Source organism: Oncorhynchus mykiss, chromosome 11 (genome assembly GCF_057628025.1).
Source record: "Oncorhynchus mykiss isolate SJ-2025 chromosome 11, ASM5762802v1, whole genome shotgun sequence".
NCBI classification, from domain to species: domain Eukaryota; kingdom Metazoa; phylum Chordata; class Actinopteri; order Salmoniformes; family Salmonidae; genus Oncorhynchus; species Oncorhynchus mykiss.
In genome coordinates, this window is record NC_143032.1 from 68,006,935 (window position 1) to 68,032,352 (window position 25,418).

Here is a 25,418-nt window from a genome sequence, read left to right on the forward strand (position 1 = left end):
TGGCAAATTCGCCACTGGCGCCCTGTGCTCTTCACAGATGAAAGCAGGTTCACACTGAGCACGTGACAGACGTGACAGTCTGGAGACACCGTGGAGAACGTTCTGCTGCCTGCAACATCCTCCAGCATGACCGGTTTGGCAGTGGGTCAGTCATGGTGTGGGGTGGCATTTCTTTGGGGGGGCCGCACAGCCCTCCATGTGCTCGCCAGAGGTAGCCTGACTGCCATTAGGTACCGAGATGAGATCCTCAGACCCCTTGTGAGACCATATGCGGTTGGCCCTGGGTTCCTCCTAATGCAAGACAATGCTAGACCTCATGTGGCTGGAGTGTGTCAGCAGTTCCTGCAAGCGGAAGGCATTGATGCTATGGACTGGCCCGTCCGTTCCCCAGACCTGAATCCAATTGAGCACATCTGGGACATCATGTCTCGCTCCATCCACCAATGCCACGTTGCAACACAGACTGTCCAGGACTTGGCAGATGCTTTAGTCCAGGTCTGGGAGGAGATCCCTCAGGAGACCATCCGCCACCTCATCAGGAGCATGCCCAGGCATTGTAGGGAGGTCATACAGGCACGTGGAGGCCACACACACTACTGAGCCTCATTTTGACTTGTTTTTAGGACATTACATCAAAGTTGGATCAGCCTGTAGTGTGGTTTTCCACTTTAATTTTGAGTGTGACTCCAAATCCAGACCTCCATGGGTTGATAAATTTGATTTCCATTGATAATGTGTGATTGTGTTGTCAGCACATTCAACTATGTAAAGAAAAAAGTATTTAATAAAAATATTTTATTCATTCAGATCTAGGGTGTGTTATTTTAGTGTTCCCTTTATTTTTTTGAGCAGTGTATATATAAACTTGTATATGATATCCAAAAACCACAACCACTATGGAACGCATTAACTTTTGATATGTCTAGACTAGAGAAAATTGATTTTCAAAAGTGTTTGGTACCCATTGTAAGCCAACGTTACAAAACGTTGCGATACCGAATGCAATTCAGACCATAAATAACGTCGCGATTCAACACCGAGGGTCGTCACTAGTTACAATAGCCTCAAAGTCATAAGCCCCGCCCATTTCTCAAAATCAAATCAAATTGTATTGGCCAAATACACATATTTAGCTGGTGCGGGTGTAGCGAAATGCTAAATGCTTATGTTCCTAGCTCCAACAGTGCAGTATTATCCAACAAGTCACAAATATAAAAGTCAAATAATGTCGGAGGCATTTTCTAAAATACAGTAGAATATAATACAGTATATACATATGAAATGAGTAAAGCAGTATGTAAACATTAAAGTGACCAGTGATTCCATGTCTGTGGGCAGCAGGATGAGTAATCGGGTGCTCAATTGCTCTTCTTAAATGTGTATTTTAAACCTAAACGTAACCACACTGCTAACAGTATGCCTAAACCTAACCTTGGACTAAGACCAAACTGCACATTTTTGTTTTCATACATTTTTACGATATAGACAATCGTTTAGACTTTGTGGGTGTAATATCTAGTGGAAACCCAGTGAGAGGGACGTGAATCATCTGGGGTTAACAAGAAAGAATAATTTATGTCGAACGAAACCGTCGTATTTTGTTGTTTAGCAAGCTAGCTGGTAAACTGTAACAACCCTGTGTCTCATACGCTCACCCTCTGTAGTAGCTGGGACACGAGTTGCAGAAATGACAGAGCTACGGCACCGCGGAACGACTGAAAACGACCTATATCAACAATCCGAAGACAAGGTAGCTAGCCTACGGTACTACGAGTGGTTATGGACTGCCATTTGGAACAAACCCGTTAGCTAGCCAAGGCCCACTAGATGGGACATCATGCCACAAATTATGATTGTGACTAGGATAATAAGTATGATTTAGCTGTAATAGCGTACAAGACAGGATAGTTAGCCAGCCACGTCGAACGTTACAATTTAATTTGCGCTAGTTTGCTTGCTAGCAAAACATAGCTAGCACGCGAACAAATTGTATACTGACTTGCTGCTAACATTAGCTCTGGCATGAATGCCACAGATTTACAAGATACCATTAGTGGTTAACTAGCTATCTATATCTAACGTTTGTCTCTAGCTTGTCATTGAACGTAACAAGAAGTATAGCTATTCCTCTCTGCCTACTCCCCAGTCAACTGAACTGAAAATTGGCGTTGTGCATTTACTGTGTGGCCAGGGCAACACACTTTTTAAGTAGATGTTTCTATTCAATTAACTTAATCATGTATTAGTCATAAACTCTGGCTAGTTTTCAAACGTATGAGTTGGATTTCAACTCATGAGGTAGGATGAATTGAAATGGCCAATCAACTCTGCAAGAAGGACAAGCCACATACAAATACAGACAGATCACCATCACTGCCTACATTTATAGTTAGTATGTATGATGCCAGTTGTGGGCTGTTTCGAATAAAAAACCTAGTTACTTTACATTAAATTAGGGATGGGCAATATGGTCAAAATATCATGTCACAGTATTTTTCAAATTATGGTATTTTATGTTTCGGATAATAAAAGTGATATATTTGCTTTGAGTAGTGGGTGGCAACACATACATTCTAAGTTATTTTAACAGGTCTCCATCCTGATTGTTTTATAATGTTCAATTAAAATTCAACCTAAAATAATTTTCTGCATTTTGATACATTTCTGCATTTCCTGCACTCTTTTGAGATAATTTCCACACTGCCACGTAGGGTTGCACGATATTGGCAAAATATCTTGGCCTTGTTTTTAACCAAATGTTAACTACGATTTGAATTGCGATTTAGTTTAAACTGTTGGAATCATGGAAAAACTTATGATTATTCTAATTCTATAGTTAGAAGATAATAGTGGGCACTTTGAATACAGTGCTGTTTGATATGACAACAAATTAAAATTCCAGGGAGGAGTTATTGTGACAGGGTAGGAACCAAAGTCTTGGTCAGTGTTTCATAGGGGACCCTATAATCTTTGGCTACATTAAATGTTTTCACTTAGCTACTTCATGTAGCTAACATATTCATGCGGGATGGCAGTGGTGTTTGAAATGGAGGGGAGGGACTACAGAGCTAAGCATGTCTCTTTAAGGAGGCTAAAAATAGAGTTTGGCTTGGAAAAGTTGAATATTTTCAGAAGGAGTTGGGTAATTGGTTAAGGAAGAAGAATGGGTTTGACTGGGCACAGGATGGGTTTGAATCAGTTGAAGCTAGCAATAACAAGGGAGAGGGTACACATCCTATCTATCTATCTATCTATCTATATAAAATGTAGCCATCCGTTCAAATTTGTGGATTCAGATATTTACGCCACACCTGTTGCTGACAGGTGAATAAAATCAAACACACAGCTATGCAATCTCCATAGACAAACAGTGGCAGTAGAATGGCCTTACTGAAGAGCTCAGTGACTTTCAACGTGGCGCCGTCATAGGATGCCACCTTTCCAACATGTCAGTTTGTCAAATTTCTGCCCTGCCCCTGTCAACTGTAAGTGCTGTTATTGTGAAGTGGAAACGTCTAGGAGCAACAACGGCTCAGCCTCTAAGTGGTAGGCCACACAAGCTCACAGAATGGGACTGCTAAGTGCTGTAGCACGTAAAAATATTCGGTCCTCGGTTGCAACGCTCACTACCGATTTACAAACTGCAGCTGAAAACAATGTCCGCTCAAGAACTGTTCGTCAGGAGCTTCATGGAATGGGTTTCCATGGCCTAGCAGTCGCACACAAGCCTAATATCACCATGCGCAATGCCAAGCTTTGGTTGGAGTGGTGTAAAGCTTGCTTTCATTGGACTCTGGAGCAGTGGAAACACGTTCTCAGGATTGATTAATCACGTCTGGCAGTCCGACGGACAAATCTGGGTTTGGTGGATGCCAGGAGAACGCTACTTGCCCGACTGCATAGTGCCAATTGTAAAGTTTGGTGGATGAGGAATAATGGTCTGGGGTTTTTTTCATGATTCGGGCTAGGCCCCTTAGTTCCAGTGAAGGGAAATCTTAGTCCTACAGCATACAATGATGTTTTAGACGATCCCGTGCTTCCAACTTTGTGGCAACATTTTGGGGAAGGCCCTTTCCTTTTCAGCATGACAATGTCTCCGTGCACAAAGCGAGGTTCATACAGAAATGCTTTGTCTATCGGTGTGGAAGAACTTTACTGGCCTGCACAGAGAGCTCTGACCTCAACCCCATCGAACACCTTTGGGATGAATTGGAATGCCGACTGCGAGCCAGGCCTAATCGCCCAACCTCACTAATGCTCTTGTGGCTGAATGGAAGTAAGTCCCTGTAGCAATGTTCCAACATCTAGTGGAAAGCCTTCCCAGAAGAGTGGAGGCTGTTATAGCAGCAAAGGTAGGACCAACTCCATATTCATGCCCATGATTTTGGAATGAGATGTTTGAGAAGAGTTAGGAGGGAGTGGAGGTAGTTTTTTTTTTAAATTATTTTATTTAAAAAAAATTGAGGGGGCGGTAGTTCTCGTGGAACTGTGGCTGATCATGGATGGCTGGGAGCTTGGGCCGATAGGTCGCTGGTTGGGGACCCTGATTTGACTTGGTGGGAGATCTGTCGACATGCCCTTGAGCAGAGCGCTTGACCCTGGTTGCTCCTGTGGGTCGCTCCTTTTGTTCCTGTGGAGCCAGCTAACTAGCGATTTGGCGTTAGCGGCTAACTCAACTTAGTCTTGTGCCTACAAAATGTTTTTGAGTTGAAATCATTTGAGCCAAAGTTGACTCTGTTTGCTCTCAGGAAGTTTGAAGAATGGTTATATCAGTCACATTGTGACAACCTAAGGACACTGGAAAATAGATCCAGCCTATTTATACCCAGAGGAAATGGCATGTTTGTTGGATGTTAACCCCTACCCTAACCTTTTACATTTCAATGGGGTAAGGTTAGGGACATCCCAAGGATCCCGGACAGAACTGACCCTTGTTTGTTGTGTATAGTATGTATGACTGCATGTGCATGTCTATTATTGTGGTAGCGTAGGTGATAAGGTAGAAGGAAATCGCATAGGCCTACATTATTTATTTAACATGGTTGAATGAGTCTCTTGATTCTGATAATGTGACCAGAGACAAAAACAAAACCCGGTGTGGGTAGTGTAGTGCTGCTCCTTGCCACCCAGGGAACATGAACGGGGTCTCTTCAGTAACAGGAGTGTGGAAGGAGGGGCTATTTTTATCCAGGGCATCCTGGCTGATAGGAAATGGGAACCAGCAAGCCTGGGGGTTCCATCAGCTTGATAGCCATGCCTACTGCTATATGTGTGTGTACAGTGTGTGTGTTGACAACCAAGACAGGCAGAGTGTAGGCTAACAGCTATCTGTTGTGTTAATAGAAGGTTAGGTGACACAACAGTGCAATTTTGGTAGTGCTAGGGGGGAGAGACCACGATGACATCACAGCAGTCTGCAATGTCTAATGACACATTTTGTTGCCTTGGAAAAGCAGAGGGTCATCCGCTTTCAGAGAGTATCAAGGGGGCAGACACCATGAAATATGTTGATTACTCTGTCACCATCAGCCGTATATTTATCAGACAGAATATCCTAACGCCAAAGCGGAAAAGCACTACAAGCTTGCTCTCACAATGTTGTTGTTCACTGACATAAAATAGAGCCGGAAAGGAAGTGGGGGAGCATTCCTCATAGGAGGCTAGCTGTGTTTGTTTACATTGTATGACTAACTCTATATCTGTGTCTGTCTCTCTATCTCCCCCCTCTCTCTCTCTCCCCGCTCTCTCTTTCTCTCTCTGTAGGGATCTGAGAATGAGGGGAAAGCAGAGGGGGTGTCTGAAAGCGAGACCAAGCCTGATACAGGGCTCCCGGAGGTGCCTGTCCCTGCTGATGACACCCCTGAGGTTCTCAATAAAGCCCTATCTGGACTGTCCTCACGGTAAACACTTCCAACATATATATTATTTTTTAATTTACTATTTTCTTATGGTAATCACAACCTCCGGTTTGGAACAAGGGAAATATAACCTATTTACAAACCGTAATATCTGCGTCCCATAAGTCTCTGGTCAAAAGTAGTGCCACTAGGCCTATAGGGAATAGAGTGCCATTTGGGACACAACCAACATCTAGATTTTTTTATTTACTATCTTCGGTTTGCTCCTCCATCCTAACAACATCCTGTTATTCAGACATGGATTATTGAATGCTAATGAAATACCATCTGCTATGCTCAATATAACTATTGATCTGTGTAGGCCTATATTGACATTCTTCAGGAATGTATTGCCCAGCAGTTCATTTGGGCACACAGACAACTGATATGGATGCTTATTGTTCACCTTTTCATTACACACTGTATATGGGGATTAACTGTGTGTGTGTTCTCAGATGGAAGAACTGGTGGGTGCGAGGGATCCTGACTCTGGCCATGATCTCCTTCTTCTTCATCATCATCTATCTGGGCCCCATGGTGCTCATGCTGATTGTGAGTGATCCTCATCCTCCTTTCCCTAAGCCTTCTGTCTTTCAGTCAGTTTGTTAGCCAATCCCAAATCGCTCCCTACCCGTCCCCCTTGGTCCGAACCCCTCTTTTGCCAGATCTGCAGTCTCAGGATAGGTATATGCAGTCCAGTGATGGAGCTTCCACCATATTGCGTACATACCTTACAGATCTGCAGAAACAAAAGGTTAGGACGAAAGAGAGGGTAAGGGATTGAATTGGGGCCGGCTGTCTGTCTGTGTCCTTAATGGATTTAGGCTCAGAGTGTAGCTCAGTGGAAATAACAGACTCTTCTCTGCTTTACTACCTGCTGGGAGGGAGAAAGTTTGCTGCAGGAAGTGAACAGAGAACACAAAAACTCTTTATAGAGTCACAACACAAGAACATTGAACCAAAATGTCTGATTAAATGAGATGGAGATGAGCAACAAGGAATCATCCAGATACTGTTGTCAGGGTGATATCAAATGTGAAGTGTGGTAGGGGAATACCATGTAGTTGATACCAAAACCCAGACAGTCAATGGCAAACCTCAGTCATTTATTACAGACCTGTTCAAAGTAATAATGGAACATCTTTCTCTACAGGTGCTGTGTGTGCAGATCAAATGCTTCCAGGAGATCATCCACATCGGTTACAGTGTGTACCACTCCTACCACCTGCCCTGGTTCAGAACGTTGAGTTGGTGAGATGCGCGTGCGCACACACACAATTTTATGTCTGTGTTTAATGTTATACTGCAACTAACTGTTTGTTGAGTTGCACGTTTTATTTCATTGCAAACTTCCTGAGGTTTGTTGGTATGGTGATGTTTACCCAGTTAGCAGAGAGAAACTATATCATGTTACATGTAGTGGTGATGCTATTTGTAGTATGTTAGCTCTGGTGTAAAAACTCTTTCGTTATTATAAAACCTCATAACTTGTACATTTCTTCATAACTTGAACATTGCATCTCCAAAAGTTCACCATTGCTCCAGGTTTTCCAGAAAAGGTTGCCTAGTGAATGTTCAGTCTGTTATAACAGTTCTGACCTCACCCCTTGCTCCCCTCTTTCTCCCTTCATCTTCCTCCTCTCCTCCTCCCGCTGTCAGGTACTTCCTGCTCTGTGTAAACTACTTCTTCTACGGAGAGACGGTGACAGACTACTTCTTTAATCTGGTGCAGAGGGAGGAGCCGCTGCGCATCCTCAGCAAATACCACCGCCTCATCTCCTTCGCTCTGTACCTCACAGGTGAGATGCAGGCTGTCTCAAAAGTTCTGACTAACTTCCTTTTTTCATGTCTTTTCCTTCATGATCACTGACCTGGCAAGGACAGATGGAAACCGATCTAGTGCTTTTTCCTATTGGTGATAAAGAAGCTATTTTAGAGTATTGGGAGTGAGACAGAGCCAGGGAGAGTGAGGGAGGGAGAAAGGGGAGTCCTCTTTTGAACGTTTAGTGTTGTTTTAGTTGGAGCTTCTTCATTTTTAATCAGTTTTTACCTGACAGGGTTTGGTACAAGTTTTTTTTTAATTATAAAAGCTTCAGAAGGTGTGACACACCCTCCCTCTTTCAGTCAACCAGTGCAGCAGTGGCAGTTCATGGCAGCAGGATGTGGTGAAGGTAGCACTCGCTAAACGTCTGCTGTTTCTGTGTGACTGTATGATCATACCTCGGCTTTGTGGCTCAAGGTGAAAGAGGAAAGTTAATACCCATCTATCCCTCCTTCGTTCATACCTCCCTTAGGGTACATTTCAAAACAGGGCCGGGTTGTTTACTGGAGAAGTGTTGGCAGGGAAAGGCTTTTAAGGTATTAGGGCCATCTCTTTTAAGGTAATAGGGCCATCTCTTTTAAGGTAATAGGGCCATCTCTTTTAAGGTAATAGGGCCATCTCTTTTAAGGTAATAGGGCCATCTCTTTTAAGGTAATAGGGCCATCTCTTTTAAGGTAATAGGGCCATCTCTTTTAAGGTAATAGGGCCATCTCTTTTAAGGTAATGGGGCCATCTCTTTTAAGGTAATGGGGCCGTGTCCCCAATGACAGATAATGTAGAAGGAGCGGAGTTTCACAGAATCTATAAGTAGTTATATAAAGATAAATCAGAACACTGTGTGCTTTGTTCTAGCCTGGTTCCAGATCTGTTCATCAGGCCAAGTTTCAAGTTTTCTTTGTCATATGTGCGGGATGCACATATGGTATACACTGTCCAACAAAATGCTCACTTGCAGGTTCCTTCTTGACAATGCAACAACAATAGGAAATAATGAAAGATGAGTTTACAAACATAAAGTAAATGACTCAGTAGAATAGAATAAACAGTTTAGCAGAAGTATAATACAGTGACTACAATGACCATAGAAGTTGGCAAGACAGCACAAACTGATCTGGTACCAGGCTAACATTGTTGTGCTCTGATGAAGCATGTGTAACAAATTGATGTGGATTGGATGTATGTAGAAATATTCTGGTGTCCAAATTGTCCTAACTGAATTATTGGCCTGACTGCTTTATCTAATTTGTTAGATTCGATAGAAGCATCTTACTCACAAGGACGTCTTCTTACTCTGCTTTGATACAGCCTTGGGATTGATATAATTATTGGAAGTGTAAGAAATCAAGAGTTACATGGAGCGCATTCATGTGATTGTGTTTTTATCTGTTACTGACTTTAGCAGGCTTTTAACCTCGGAACCCAAAACCAAATCATAATTTATGTCACTAGAGATTGTGATTGAGTTTGATTGAACATGGCTTGGATGACTACAATGATGCAGTTGCTGGTCCTCAGTTTTAAAACAAAGAATGACAATAATAGCTTCTAAAAACTGTCTGACCCAAAAATGCTTTGGTGTGAATCCATTTGAATTCAATCACTTTTTAACAGCATCCCTTTTGATTTAAACTAAACCTTTCATTCATGTTTGCCCGTGGAAGAAGTGGTCAGAAAGTGACCGTTTGGACCTGAATGCCAAAACATTCAGGAGATAGACGGTGCTCAAAGTTGACTCATTTTGCATACCATACAATGAGACATCTGTCTTCATCACTGGAAAAGATAAATGGTTGAGTTTGACAACACTGTAAGCTTAAAAATGATATCAAACTATTTGATTATTTCTTGAAAGAAAAAATATATTTTTAATAATTGTAATTTAAAAAATGTATGGTAAATTATTTAAAAACGTATGACCTCAGATTGTTCATATTCTCATACAGTATGTTGTAGCATAGACCCTATTTTGCATCATCTGAGCTTTTTATATTTTCCCTGCCATCGGTTGAGACACAACATGCTCTTGAATACAGGGTGGGTGTCATTTCAATTATAGAAATATAATTATTAGAATGGACCTTGACCTGTCGACCACTGCAATTTAGCTGGTACACCATTGAAATTCAAACTTTTAATTACTACCACAAAGATGACCGCCGGTCCACCCAACGTCGAATGTCAACTTAAATGGTCATGTCTATTCTATTATTTATATTTCTATGATTTTAATAGGATTGACTGTCTTATTGAAAACAACCGATATTCCCATCCAAGTTAACATTTATCTGATGTGTGGACCTCAACCCATCTTTGTGGTATCGTTTGAAAGTTAAAATGGGAATACATTTGACATTTTATCAGCCAAAACATGACAGCCACCCCTGTATTCAAGAGCATGTTGTCTCAACTGATGGTGGGCACAACACTAAAACCTTAGATGATGTCAAATAAGGTCTAAGCTACAAAATGTGAAAATTAAAAATATTAGATAATCAACATTAAATTATATACTTTTTGTTAAAATATTTTTTCCCCAGAAATGAGAAGATAGTTTGACAACCCTGTTTGTAAGATTTCAACCGTTTATCTTTTCCAGTGATGAAGACATGGATGTGTCTTGGTATGGTGGGGTATGCAAAATGGGTCAACTTTCAGCACCTTTTAACTCTGTAGTGTTTTGGCATTCAGGTCCAAAATGTCACTTTCTGACCACTTATACAATGGGAAGATATGTATGGAAGGTTTCGTTCAAATCATATGGGGTGCTGTGAAAAAGAGATTCAATTCAAATTTATTTACTCTTTGTTGACTTGTTTCCTCTGTTCTCTGTGTTGTGCAGGTTTCTGCATGTTCGTGCTGAGCCTGGTGAAGAAACACTATCGCCTGCAGTTCTATATGGTGTGTGTGTGTGTAGTGCATGCATGCATGCATGTGTTGGGTAGCATAGTGTGTGTGTATGTACTGTATTATGAACCCTCTGGGCTGCTACTTCATTAGTGAAGGGGCCTGGCCCAGAAACATGGAATCCCACCAGCAGTGATCTGGGTCCTTTCCAGGATATAGATGAGGCCCCTATTCCGATCTGCTGCTGCAGCCTTTGTCAAACACAGACACCGACACTGACCGTCTGTGGCTCTGTTTTGGGCTCTGGATTGACCATGTAGGGCAGTGACATTGCTGAGCGCTGCTAGGAAACACACACTGCAGTAACATATCACTGAGAGCACTGCATACTGCAGTAAAACTCATCTACTCAGTGTTGTGGACAAAATGTCACACTGACTGGGCTGAGGTCTCAGCACTCCTCAAGGATATGTTTGTGTTGTTGCAAAGAGAACTTGGTCATCATTGCCCTGTTATCAGTAAGGATTGTTCTGTGCAAAATGCCATTTACAGCATTAATGCTAAATTACAAACAAAGTGTGCTATGAGTAATTATAAACTGGGTGGTTCGAGCCCTGAATGCTAAAAGCCATGTTATATCAGACTATACCACGGGTATGGCAAGAAATTACTGTTCTATTTACGTTGGTAACCAGTTTATAATAGCAATAAGGCACCTCGAGAGTTTGTGGTGTATGTCCAATATTCCATCTCTAAGGGCTGTATCCAGGCACTCCGTGTTGCGTTGTGCCTGAGAACAGCCCTTAGTTGTGGTATATTGGCCATATACCAAACCTCCTCGGGTCTTATTACTTAAATATACTGCAGTGTTCTGGCCACTTTGGGGTAGCTATGTTCCTTTATCACTTATTGAAAATGTTGGGACAATTAAGCTTTCTGAAAATGAATTTCCTTCCTTCCTGTCAGTTTGGCTGGACTCATGTAACTCTGCTGATCGTAGTGACCCAGTCCCACCTCATCATCCACAACCTGTTTGAGGGAATGATCTGGTAAGAAATGTCTCTCTGTCACTCACTCAAATTCAATCAGAGGGCAAATTCAGTCAGACATTGGTTGTGACCTAAATGGCACTCTATTCCCTATATAGTGCACTACTTTTGATCAGTGCCCTGTGGACCATGGTCAAAGTAGTATACTATATAGGGAATAGGGTGTAATTTGGGATAAACCCAGTGGATCTGTTCTGTCAGAAGTTAGTGCATGGGAGTGTCTTCACTTAGCCCAGTGTCTCCATGCTGTACAATGGGAGGACTTATTGCCGGTTGAAAAGTCTATCTGATGTAATTAAGACTTGTCCTACAACCATGTGATGCAAATGACAAGTGCATTAGGGTGGTCTACATCTGAAACTTATTCAGGAGTCAACAACATTTCAGAACGTTCAGGTAGAAATGTACTATGTTGAAGAGATCTGCTCTATCTCTTCAGAGTAAATACGTATGTCTGCTTTATACACCCCACTGAATAGACCCCAGGTACCAGTACCTCTCTCCTTCTCGGTCTAGGTTCATCGTGCCCATCTCCTGTGTGATCTGCAATGACATCATGGCCTACATGTTTGGCTTCTTCTTTGGACGTACTCCACTCATTAAGGTTAGCAAGACTTACACCACTACTGTATGTAGCATTTTCTGAAGTTTGGATCGTTCATTTGATATTTGTTACAAAGGATACCATTGGTAACACCCTGTACTGTGTCAACGTCCTGATTGTGTACTCTACAGCTGTCTCCTAAGAAGACCTGGGAAGGCTTCATCGGCGGATTCTTTTCTACTGTTGTGTTTGGGATCCTGGTAAGACACGGCCATAGCTAACTGCAAAAGTTTCCTTTCAAATTCCCCACAACTCCTATTATTTTATTCTCTGCTTCTGTCCCTCTCTCTCTCTCTCCAGTTGTCCTATGTGATGGCAGGCTACAGCTTCTTTGTGTGTCCAGTGGAGTTCAACAGCGACCATAACAGTTTTGAGGTGGACTGTGTGCCCTCTGATCTGTTCCAGCTACAGGACTATGCCCTGCCGGCCACCCTCGAGTCCCTCACTGGATGGGTGAGTCGGATCTGTCCCCTCTGTTTGATTGTGTGGCTGGCTGGTCTCTGTTTCTGATCTGTCTTTCTGGCGGGCTGGCTGGCGGGTCTGTTTCTGATTGATCGCTGGCAGTACTCTGATTGATCGCTGGCAGGTTTCTGATCTGTCTTTCTGACTAGCTGGCGGGTCTGTTTCTTATTGCTGGCGGGTCTCTGATCTCTCTAGCTGGTGGGTCTCTGTTTCTGATCTCTTGCTGGCTGGCGGGGCTCTGTTTCTCATCTCTGGCTGGCTGGCTAGGCTCTGTTTCTGATCTCTGGATGGGCGTCGCACAATTGGCCCTGCATTGTCCGGGTTAGGGGAGGGTTTGACCGGGGGCCTTTACTTGGCTCATCGCGATCTAGCGACTCCTTGTGGCCTTCAGGCTGACTGCGGTCGTCAGTTGAACGGGGTTTCCTCTGATACATTGATGCGGCTGGCTTCTGGTTTAAGAGGCGCGGTTTGGCGGGTCATGTTTTGGAAGACGCATGATACGACCTTCGCCTCTCCCGTGCCCATTGGGGAGTTGCAGAGATGAGACAAGATTGTAATTGGATATCACAAAATTGGGGGGGGAAAGGGGGGGAAAAAATGCTTATATATACAGTGGGGCAAACAAGTATTTAGTCAGCCACCAATTGTGCAAGTTCTCCCACTTAAAAAGATGAGAGAGGCCTGTAATTTTCATCATAGGTACACTTCAACTATGACAGACAAAATTAGGAGAAAAAAAATCCAGAAAATCACATTGTAGGATTTTTAATGAATTTATTTGCAAATTATGGTGGAAAATAAGTATTTGTTCACCTACAAACAAGCAAGATTTCTGGCTCTCACAGACCTGTAACTTCTTTAAGAGGCTCCACTGTCCTCCACTCGTTACCTGTATTAATGGCACCTGTTTGAACTTGTTATCAGTATAAAAGACACCTGTCCACAACCTCAAACAGTCACACTCCAAACTCTACTATGGCCAAGACCAAAGAGCTGTCAAAGGACACCAGAAACACAATTGTAGACCTGCACCACACGGGGGGACCTAGTGAATGACCTGCAGAGAGCTGGGACCAAAGTAACAAAGCCTACCATCAGTAACACACTACGCCGCCAGGGACTCAAATCCTGCAGTGCCAGACGTGTCACCCTGCTTAAGCCAGTACATGTCCAGGCCCGTTTGAAGAAGACGATTGGGAGAAGGTCATATGGTCAGATGAAACCAAAATATAACTTTTTGGTAAAAACGCAACTCGTTGTGTTTGGAGGACAAAGAATGCTGAGTTGCATCCAAAGAACACCATACCTGCTGTAAAGCATGGGGGTGGAAACATCATGCTTTGGGGCTGTTTTTCTGCAAAGGGACCAGGCCGACTGATCCGTGTAAAGGAAAGAATGAATGGGGCCATGTATCGTGAGATTTTGAGTGAAAACGTCCTTCCATCAGCTAGGGCATTGAAGATGAACCGTGGCTGGGTCTTTCAGCATGACAATGATCCCAAACACACCGCCTGGGCAAAGAAGGAGTGGCTTCGTAAGAAGCATTTCAAGGTCCTGGAGTGGCCTAGCCAGTCTCCAGATCTCAACCCCATAGAAAATCTTTGGAGGGAGTTGAAAGTATGTGTTGCCCAGCAACAGCCCCAAAACATCACTGCTCTGGAGGAGATCTGCATGGAGGAATGGGCCAGAATACCAGCAACAGTGTGTGAAAACCTTGTGAAGACTTACAGAAAATGTTTGACCTCTGTCATTGCCAACAAAGGGAATATAACAAAGTATTGAGAAGCTTTTGTTATTGACCAAATACTTATTTTCCACCATAATTTGCAAATAAATGCATTTTTTTTAAAAATCCTACAATGTGATCTTCTGGATTTTTTTTCTCATTTTGTCTGTCATAGTTGAAGTATACCTATGATGAAAATTACAGGCCTCTCATCTTTTTAAGTGGGAGAACTTGCCCAATTGGTGGCTGACTAAATACTTTTTTGCCCCACTGTGTGTGTGTGTGTGTGTGTATGTGTATATATTTATTATTATTATTATTTGTGACCAAGCTTTAACTTGTGCGTGTGTGTATATATATATATACAGTGCCTTGCGAAAGTATTCGGCCCCCTTGAACTTTGCGACCTTTTGCCACATTTCAGGCTTCAAACATAAAGATATAAAACTGTATTTTTTTGTGAAGAATCAACAACAAGTGGGACACAATCATGAAGTGGAACGACATTTATTGGATATTTCAAACTTTATTAACAAATCAAAAACTGAAAAATTGGGCGTGCAAAATTATTCAGCCCCCTTAAGTTAATACTTTGTAGCGCCACCATTACAGCTAAGTCGCTTGGGGTATGTCTCTATCAGTTTTGCACATCGAGAGACTGAAATTTTTTCCCATTCCTCCTTGCAAAACAGCTCAAGCTCAGTGAGGTTGGATGGAGAGCATTTGTGAACAGCAGTTTTCAGTTCTTTCCACAGATTCTCGATTGGATTCAGGTCTGGACTTTGACTTGGCCATTCTAACACCTGGATATGTTTATTTTTGAACCATTCCATTGTAGATTTTGCTTTATGCTTTGGATCATTGTCTTGTTGGAAGACAATTCTCCATCCCAGTCTCAGGTCTTTTGCAGACTCCATCAGGTTTTCTTCCAGAATGGTCCTGTATTTGGCTCCATCCATCTTCCCATCAATTTTAACCATCTTCCCTGTCCCTGCTGAAGAAAAGCAGGCCCAAACCATGATGCTGCCACCACCATGTTTGACAGTGGGGATGGTGTGTTCAGCTGTGTTGCTTTTACGCCAAACATAACGTTTTGCATTGTTGCCAAAAAGTTCAATTTTGGTTTCATCTGACCAGAGCACCTTCTTCCACATGTTTGGTGTGTCTCCCAGGTGGCTTGTGGCAAACTTTAAATGACACTTTTTATGGATATCTTTAAGAAATGGCTTTCTTCTTGCCACTCTTCCATAAAGGCCAGATTTGTGCAATATACGACTGATTGTTGTCCTATGGACAGAGTCTCCCACCTCAGCTGTAGATCTCTGCAGTTCATCCAGAGTGATCATGGGCCTCTTGGCTGCATCTCTGATCAGTCTTCTCCTTGTATGAGCTGAAAGTTTAGAGGGACGGCCAGGTCTTGGTAGATTTGCAGTGGTCTGATACTCCTTCCATTTCAATATTATCGCTTGCACAGTGCTCCTTGGGATGTTTAAAGCTTGGGAAATATTTTTGTATCTAAATCCGGCTTTAAACTTCTTCACAACAGTATCTCGGACCTGCCTGGTGTGTTCCTTGTTCTTCATGATGCTCTCTGCGCTTTTAACGGACCTCTGAGACTATCACAGTGCAGGTGCATTTATAAGGAGACTTGATTACACACAGGTGGATTGTATTTATCATCATTAGTCATTTAGGCCAACATTGGATCATTCAGAGATCCTCACTGAACTTCTGGAGAGAGTTTGCTGCACTGAAAGTAAAGGGGCTGAATAATTTTGCACGCCCAATTTTTCAGTTTTTGATTTGTTAAAAAAGTTTGAAATATCCAATAAATGTCGTTCCTCTTCATGATTGTGTCCCACTTGTTGTTGATTCTTCACAAAAAAATACAGTTTTATATCTTTATGTTTGAAGCCTGAAATGTGGCAAAAGGTCGCAAAGTTCAAGGGGGCCGAATACTTTCGCAAGGCACTGTAGCTCCGGGTAGCAAATGACACTACCCTACCCAAATCTCCCACTGAGGTACACAGCAGATTGTATACACCTGAGACCGATGTCCCAACAGCGAGTAGAGCAAGAGTTTCCAGCAGGGGCCTGGAAACTAACCAATGTTACTTTCTTCAACGCAGCACACAACCGACTATCCACCACAGTGGCAAGTTTACCAAACAAACAAAGGCAACCAAAACTGGGCCTAACAAACATTACAACTCAAAAAAGCTGTAACTGATGCAAACAAAGCACCTACCTACAGAGGTTATCAAACAATAATTCCAAATTTTCTCCAAAACAATACTCATACCAGTTAGCCTAACGACACTAGTATCAGTCCTACTGGAATACTTTTACAGGCAACACATTGATGACATCACCAAACAACCAAAATCACTGATACGTATCTAAGGCACTATACAAAACACTTTTAAGAATATGCCGTGAATACCAACTAAAGCGCATTCCAATAAGCATTAACCCATCATAATGAAACAAAATAATATCTACCAAAATCTCTAGGAACCAACCTTATGGTCCCGGACGAGCCCCCACTTGTCACGTACTGGCTTGAAGCCCGTAACTACATGGGAGACAACGTAGAGATCAAGGAATAACAAAAATATATTTATTAAAGGAAGTAATCTATATACAATTAACAATGGTATATGTAGTCCGTAGTGTGAGTGGTTGCGTGCGTAGATGTGATTAGGAGGGGTGTTGAAAGGTGCCAAAGCAAACAAACAAAACTGCCACAACCAAAATCCAACAGTGTGTCTGCATGGAGAGAGTCTTCTCCTTGAATGGGGGAAAGGTGAATTTATCCTGGGACACACCCGGGCTCGGGTGTCCCATTTCACTGATGACCCTCCCAGCTCCGCCCACCGACATCCTATTAAGGAAAACGAATGCAAAGAGAACGAATTCGGCAGACAGAGTGGGAGGGTTGTCACATGCGAAGGCATCAACTCATGTACTGCTCGAGAAGTTGTGACTCGCTGGAGCATGGTGGTGCTTGGATGAACGGCCAATCATATTGCTCAAATACAAATAGCTGAATATACAGAGAAAGCATGCCAACCTTTAGGCCCTGCCTGACTCCAATGCATTTAAGAACTACACATGTCCGGGCCAGTATAAATTATTTTCGGCCCAGTAGACCCGACCGGGCCAGTGAGGAAAAATAGTTAACGTTGGACTCTGGTGTGTTTCATATGCAGCCACAGAGTGGTGGCGCAATGGCTATTTACTGTGCTTTGATTGACGAACAGCAAGCTTGATTATGTTATAAAAGGTGTTGAACTGACTGAAAAAAGTACATCTCCTGTATTCCTTTGCCATTCATTAATCATACAGCTTAGTTATTTGTCCATGAATCGCATTGGGACAAGTAAACTAAAGATCTCGTTTTAATATTTTTGATATGAAGTCCATCAGGACTCGCCAGACAGTGGCGTTACAGTGAGTGACTTGTCAGTACCTACCAAATCGCGTTGATAAGATTGCTGTTCATTTGCCTTCCTAATTTGCATACTGGTAGTCTTTTGGGTGATTATCTGCAGATACATTCTGAAAACATTTGATGAAGATGGTGAATCCTCCTCACTGCAGGAACAATAGATAGGCTAGTGGAGAGAGCCTCACTCTGGTCTGAAATATGATCAAAGAAAACGAATCGAATTGTTTTAAAAGCTAGTGATACTTATGGTATTTTCAAAGATATTGATCTAGGTCTACTGATTTAATCAAAGTGTTGACACGGGAGTAGTCATCTGCTGCTTTCTGTGTAGCAAAGCCCATGTTTAACACCTGCTTCATTCTTCAATCATACCTGTATTGCAGATAGCTGAGAAAATGCCCCTTAAAAGGAAGCTTGAAGCCTGTGGAAGTCAGCAGACTCTTACAGGATTCTTTAAAGGTCCAGTGCAGTCAAAATGACTTTTATTATGTTATTACATGGGTCGCATTATCTTTCAGAAATCTGCATTTTCAAAACGCAGACAATCCAAAAAAAGCAGTTTTTTTAAGAACCATTTCAGCTGCTTTTCATATCAAAAGTCAAGTGTTTTGTTTTGTTTCTATAGTTATATGGGATGTCACTCACACAAAAATATAAAAACACAACATAGTAAAATGTAAGATTTGACTGAGTTACGGTTTATATAAGGAAATTAGTCAATTGAAATATATTAATTAGGCCAAATTGATGGATTTCACATGACTGGGCAGGGGTGCACCCACTGGGGAGCCAGGCCCAGCCAATCAACAGGATTTTTCCCCCACAAAATGGCTTTATTACAGACGGAAATACTCCTCAGCACGATCGAGTTCAAGTCCAGGCTCTGGCTTGGCCACTCAAGGACATTCCGAGATTTGTCCCGAAGTCACTCCTGAGTTGTCTTGGCTGTGTGCTTAGGGTCGTTGTCCTGTTGGAAGATGAACCTTCGCCCCAGTCTGAGGTCCTGAGCACTTTTCATCAAGGATCACTCTGTACTTTGCTCCGTTCATCTTTCCCTGTTTCTGATCTCTGGCTGGCTGGCTGGCTGGCTGGTCTCTGTTTCTGATATCTGGCTGGCTGGTCTCTGTTTCTGACCGCTGGCTAGCTGGTCTCTGTTTCTGACCTGGCTGGTCTATGTCTGGAAGTCTGCTTTGATATCCTAAATCCTTTTGTCATTGTTTCTCCTCTTTAAGAAACTGTTTGACCGTATGTGAGACTGTAGTCATCCTCTCTCTCTCCCTCTTCCCCTTCTCTCTCTCCCTCTTGTCCTCTCTCTCTCCAGCCCACAGTGCGCCTCTACCCATTCCAGATTCACAGCATCTCCCTGTCTGCCTTTGCCTCCCTCATGGGACCCTTCGGGGGCTTCTTTGCCAGCGGCTTCAAGAGGGCCTTTAAGATCAAGGTGGGTATGAGGAGAAGAGACTCCTGTTATCACTGGACCTGGTGGACTCATTAGAATTGAGTGGCCTCTCAGTTGGCAGTGCTCCTGATCAATGTTCCCTCAAAGCTGCACGGCAGTCCCGTGGAACAGAAATATCAGCCCACGGAGAGAAACACAAGATTTCTATTTTTGTTGTTGTTCCAGGACTTTGCCAACACCATCCCCGGTCACGGTGGCATCATGGACCGCTTCGACTGCCAGTACCTCATGGCCACGTTCGTCAATGTCTACATCGCCAGCTTCATCAGGTAACGTTCTAGAACAACCCGTTGTTTATAAAGAGAGTAGCCAGTGGTGCATAGAGAGAGAGGAGCCACAGTCTTAAAAGCTTTTGGCTGACAGTGTGTTGATTGATGAAAATAATGCATTGCTAAAGAGGAAGTGATTCTTGAAGGCTTTTACAGTATGTGATTAATTTAACTTTTTTAATGTTAATCTAGTCATTTAGCAGACAATCTTATCCAGAGCGACTCAGTTAGTAATCTTCTCTGTCCCATGGGCTCAAACGGCAGCAATGTTCTACCTATTGCATAAAGACATGAGGTACAGCCTCAAGCAAATTGACTAACGGCGTATTTGTGCGGTCAAAATGTCACCCTGTATGTATATCTGTAATCCATTGTGTAATCTCTCTCCAGGGGCCCTAACCCTGCCAAGGTGGTCCAGCAGCTTTTAGCCCTGCGCTTGGACCAGCAGCTCAACATCTTCAACTCCTTAAAGAGCCACTTGATAGAGAGGGGTCTGCTGGAGGATGTAGCCTAGGGCCCCCACGGCCAGCCCAAGGTCACCCTACGGGGCACACAGAGAGGAGGGCAGCGCCTGGCACCAGAAAGCCCTGGAGGTGTGGGAGAAGAAGTGTGGTGCTCGTATGAGCAAGAACACATCTGAGAAAGTAACTCAATTCTTGGGGTTATTCAATTTTCTGTGTGACAGAGGGAGGGAGTGTATATAGTATGAAAGAAAGTGTGTCCTAAACTGTTTTCCTTTGTCAGTGTTTCAGGTTGTATTTGTGAGTAAATGTATGTCAGATATAGTATCTACAACACAGTGATGCCACTTGATCTGTGTACCACAATGAGGTCAGGTGAATATTTTATGGTACATATATTTTATGTGTTTTAATGCACTGCTCAAAACAGTCACACTGTATCGTCCTCTTCATCTGCCACAATTTTATTTGCTTCATTCATCGTAATAATTGTTTGTATTTATAATTTTTTATTTTACCTTTTATTTAACTAGGCAAGTCAGTTAAGAACAAATTCTTATTTTCAATGACGGCCTAGGAACAGTGGGTTAACTGCCATGTTCAGGGGCGGAATGACAGGTTTTTACCTTGTCAGCTTGGGGATTCGATCTTGCAACCTTTTGGTTACTAGTTCAATGCTCTAAATACTAGACTACCCTGCCGCCCCACCTATTACATAATATGTGTGGTTGAGTTTTTACATTGAAAGCTTCCATTGTATCCCTGTTTTGTATAGTCAATGTGAATTTTACCCGGTAGAGGTTCACTCTGCTATTGGCACGTCATGCTGCATATCGGTGTGTTTCTGTCTCTGTTACCATGGGGTGCGTCCCAAATGGTACCCTATTTCCTACATAGTGCACTACTTCTGACCAGAGCCATATGTGCCCAGGCATCATCAACAAGATTCAGGCGCGGCTGGTCAGCGGACCGGAAGATAATTACATATCATTTGTAGACTGCAAATTGACCGCAAGAAGCCCAAGCAGATATAATATTTGACTAAAACATAATAATTTAAAACCTTGCTTACATTTGTATAAGATCACATATATTTCCAAAATTAAAATCACTGATTTGCTGGTGTTTTTAGTCTTATGCCCCCCCCCCAAAAAATTTCAACCCATGGGACAAATTCGGCTAGCGAGCCGCCAGTTGGGGAACCCTGATGTAGGGAACAGGGTGCCATTGTAGACACTCATGCTTCACCTGTAGCTTCATTCACACGTTCTAGGAAGTGGACTGTCTATCATTATTGCTACAAAATGGAGGTTAAGGGTAAAACATTCCCTAGGAGCAATAGAATACATGTTTGAAAGTGTAAAATGACAAAAGGAATAGTATAGGAATGTATTTTACAATATATTTCATTGCCATGTAATATTCTACTACATAATGGTCTGCCTTAATGTTAAACTTAATTTAAAACTATTGTGATCTCCTTTTGGTGTGGGAGTTGGACATCAGGGTTTCAGCTGTGGTTATTTATTTTCCAATCAAGTTCCGTTATCAGAGATGACGATGTGTGAAGGGTCCTTTCAGTTCACGCTGGATGACAGCCACCAGAGTTTTATATACAGTACCAGTCAAAAGTTTGGACACACTTACTCATTCAAGGATTTTTCCTATTTTCTAGATCGTAGAATAATAGTGAGGACATCAAAACTATGAAATAACACATATGGAAACATGTAGTAACCCAAAAAGTGTTAAGCAAATTCTTCAAAGTAGCCCCCCTTTGCCTTGACAGCTTTGCACACTATTGGCATTCTCTCAACCAGCTTCATGAGGAATGCTTTTCCAAAAGTCTTGAAGGAGTTCCCACATATGCTGAGCACTTGTTGGCTGCTTTTCCTTCACACTGTGGTCCAACTCATCCCAAAAAATTTAGAAAAACCCTGGAATGAGTAGGTGTGTCCAAACTTTTGACTGGTACAGTGTTTATATATAGATCTCTATAAATGCTATACACTATATGCCCTCTTTATTTCTGGCTCTGACTGCCACTGTTGAGGTTCTCATAGGAATGTGAGATGGGACACAATCCACCCATGTTGTTTACATCAGCTATTGTAATGGATGAGTAGATAGTTACAAATGGCCACCAGGCGTTATCTATTTTGTTACCTGCCCTGCTGGTATAATATATGTTTGTAAACTGCTCCTAAGAGGCAGATTTGTTCAACTGTTAGAGTGTTGTATAGAAAACACCAGGATGGTGGGGTGAAGGGATCATGCTGTCTGTTCAGTGTCCAAAGCTATGGGACTGTAGTGAAGGATACGACTCAATATTAGGAAGGTGTTCCTAATGTTTGGTATACTCAGTGTAGTGTATTACTTGAGTCTAGAGCACTATGTGCCCTGGTCAAAAGTAGTGCACTATAAAGGGAATAGGGTGCCATTTAGGATGTAACCACGCTCACAGATAGTTGCCGTCGTTACACATCCCTGTGGGTTGCGAACAATCAGTAACGGGAGGCTGCTGAGGGGAGGACGGCTCATAATAAGCCAGTAGTAATACACAATACCAAAATCACTGACAATCTCACAGATTTTGTTAAGCTACTTTTAATGCTGTTGATGTTTTTCCTCTTGTTGCCATTGTGAGATCACCACCAAGTGACTTTCAATTTATGGTCACATCCAACATAAATGGTTAAACTCTTGTCCTTGGATGATCTCAGTTTTGTCATGTTCATTTACAGGGACCAATCTATAGACCAATCTGAGTGTAAGGATATGACATTCGGGAAACCAGGGCCTCAGAGTATAAGTGATCTAGGATCAGTTTAGCCTTTAAGAGCATAGTGGATATACATTATATGGACAGGGAGGAGCTGATCCTGGATCAGCACTCCTACTCTTAGATGCTTTATGAATGTGGCCCCAGAGGGTCATCTGTATATGACTTAGGGAAATTTGAGGGATTGATGTGTTTAATTAAAGAGATGGGCCTGTGGTAAACTGTGACTGACCCACATACAGATTATCTCAGCACTCTGCCTGATCACATAGGGCCCAAATCTGAAATATTTTACAAACTGTCACCTCTTTCACTCTGCTTAATCACATATAGTACGACCCAATACTGATTTACTGTACAATTTATCACCTCAATCATTAATTGATGCCATACGTCTACTGTAACTCCAGATTGGGATCAAATTGTGTATGTAAAGAATCCACTGCCATTCATAGACGGATAAATGTTCAACGTGGTAAATTATTGAAATTAGATTTTTGGAGTATGCCTTACTTAATCAATCCAAATCAAATTTTATTGTTTGCATACACATATTTAGCAGATGTTTTTGCAGGTGTAGTGAAATGCTTGAAATCAAAGGAAATCAACTGGATCTTGAACAATAATTAGCTACACAGATTTTTATTTTGCCAGGCAAGTCCGTTAAGAACAAATTCTTATTTTCAATGACAGCCTAGAAACAGTGGGTTAACTGCCTTGTCCAGGGGCAGAACGACATATTTTTAACTTGTCAGCTCAGGGATTTGATCTTGCAACCTTTTGGTTACAAGTCCAATGCTCTAACCACTAGGCTACCTGCCACCCCAATAATGAAAAGACCTCAGTTTCTGCCAATAACATTTTTAATGTAGGATTAAGTATTATAGCTAACACATATATTCTGTGATTATATTCTGTAACAGTAAAATACAAAGCAATATGAAGTATCAATGTAGGATATGAAATGTCCATGCAGGGTCTAATACTTACAGTGAGGAGAGTTCATATGAAATCTGTTCACTAAAAAGCCATAGAGGTATGTTTGGGATTGGGTGATCTGCACCTCCACTATCATCATCTCTCTGTGCTTCACATCCTCACCATCCATGTCATGTAGCTCCACTAAGATGGGGTTTTGTCAAGATGGAATACAGCTTTTGTCAAAATTTACCTCGTAGCAGGTTAGAAGAATTTACCCAGCAGATTAGGATAAATCATTTAGCAGGTTAAGGTTAGGAAAAGTGTAGGGTTACGATTAGCAACAACAACAAAAAACTATTTGGGACAAAAGCTGTATCTTGTCTAGACATGACCCTAATATGGAAGGCCACATAATAGAGTGAAACCTCTATACAGTCCTAAAACCATGCAGCTCTACTTCCATAAGCACATCTTTCCTCTTTTTTTTTGTTATAATTATTTGAGATCCTGTCAGTCTTTAATTTACCTTGCTTATTTGTATTACTATGTTGACTTGTATACTCTACTGGTATTAAACTTACCTTTGATTTTCAATATTATATTATTATATCATACTAATCTTGCTGTTTTGGAAATTATATTATCTATATATCCTTCAGTTTTTACATTACATAACTCACAGATTTACTTAGCTAAAGTTCAGAGAAATATTCAGGCAATATAGGACATATTTAATGTGTTTGTCACTATTTTATCTCTTATTGCTGTGGTATCAGGTGCATTAGCTAGTTTTGAATTTCCAGATATTGGCTGATGTCGGTCTATGGAAACTATCTGTGGTAACTTTGTGCTGCATTCAAGAGAGGGAACCTATTGTAATGTATCATGCTGTGTAGATGATAGAGGCATTGATAGAAGTTGTCAGAAGCCAACAAGTGGAATGTTGGAAACCAACCAGTGAGAATGGTGGTACATTTTCCTTGGACTTCATTGGTGGTAATAACAGTATTGTGCCAGTTCCATGTCAGTATTATGGATAGCTGCCACTTGAGTGTGCTAAAGTTTAAAATAGATCATTTTTGTGTTATCTTCCTTGGTCTATTAAATTGAGCCTCTGCCAGTATTGCACTTACATGTAAAAGCAGCAAGATTCTACCTTCTGCATCACTGCTGTTCGATAACATTCCATCTCCTAAGGTTAACTTGAAACGTCTTATGGGGGAAATGGGGATCATTATTCCTCCTTAGCAATTTGCTCTTACAGAAATGAGAATTTCCCTCACCAATAGGTTAATCGTAATATTGAGCAGACATATTTTCTGCATGATAGGCTACCCCTGTGAAATGTCCTATTACACAGTTCTATTTTAATATGTTAGGAATCTTATCAAGTTATCCAGGACATTATGGAATGTATGGAGATCTGCTATGTTTGGCTGTTCAAGCATACGCTTCTCCTCTGGGTCTACTCTGGTTGGTTTGCTTTTGCTCTGATATATATTGATATTTTATGATTTCTGTTTATTATCGTATATTGTGCAATGATTTGTGTTTAATTGTATTTGTTTTAGGAAACATTTTTGATAATGTCAGAAAAATGTGCTTGGTCTTTCAGTAAATATCTTGTTCATATGTTAGATGACAATAAAAGGAAAAAGGTAAATGTGTGTC

The 25,418-nt window shown here is 41.8% G+C and overlaps 1 protein-coding gene across 1 annotated transcript; it reads left to right on the forward strand.

Annotated features, from left to right (window-relative positions):
• The first annotated feature begins 1,315 nt into the window (after positions 1-1,315).
• LOC110536254 (phosphatidate cytidylyltransferase 2) lies at positions 1,316-25,410 on the forward strand. Its single transcript, XM_021621936.3, has 13 exons — positions 1,316-1,750; positions 5,764-5,900; positions 6,353-6,449; positions 7,051-7,148; positions 7,557-7,696; positions 10,559-10,617; positions 11,530-11,612; positions 12,129-12,216; positions 12,348-12,416; positions 12,517-12,669; positions 19,177-19,296; positions 19,480-19,583; positions 19,974-25,410. Exons 1-13 carry the CDS (start codon positions 1,688-1,690, stop codon positions 20,095-20,097), a joined length of 1,335 nt encoding a protein of 444 aa, XP_021477611.2. The 5' UTR covers positions 1,316-1,687; the 3' UTR covers positions 20,098-25,410.
• Positions 25,411-25,418: the final 8 nt, after the last annotated feature.

Bases quoted from the DNA above. Each gene is read 5' to 3' on its own strand.
- LOC110536254 (XM_021621936.3), top strand. From the start codon at position 1,688: ATGACAGAGCTACGGCACCGCGGAACGACTGAAAACGACCTATATCAA. The intron at 10,618-11,529 runs GTGTGTGTGTGT...CCTTCCTGTCAG, and splicing joins ATCGCCTGCAGTTCTATATG to TTTGGCTGGACTCATGTAAC. The intron at 12,670-19,176 runs GTGAGTCGGATC...CTCTCTCTCCAG, and splicing joins TCGAGTCCCTCACTGGATGG to CCCACAGTGCGCCTCTACCC.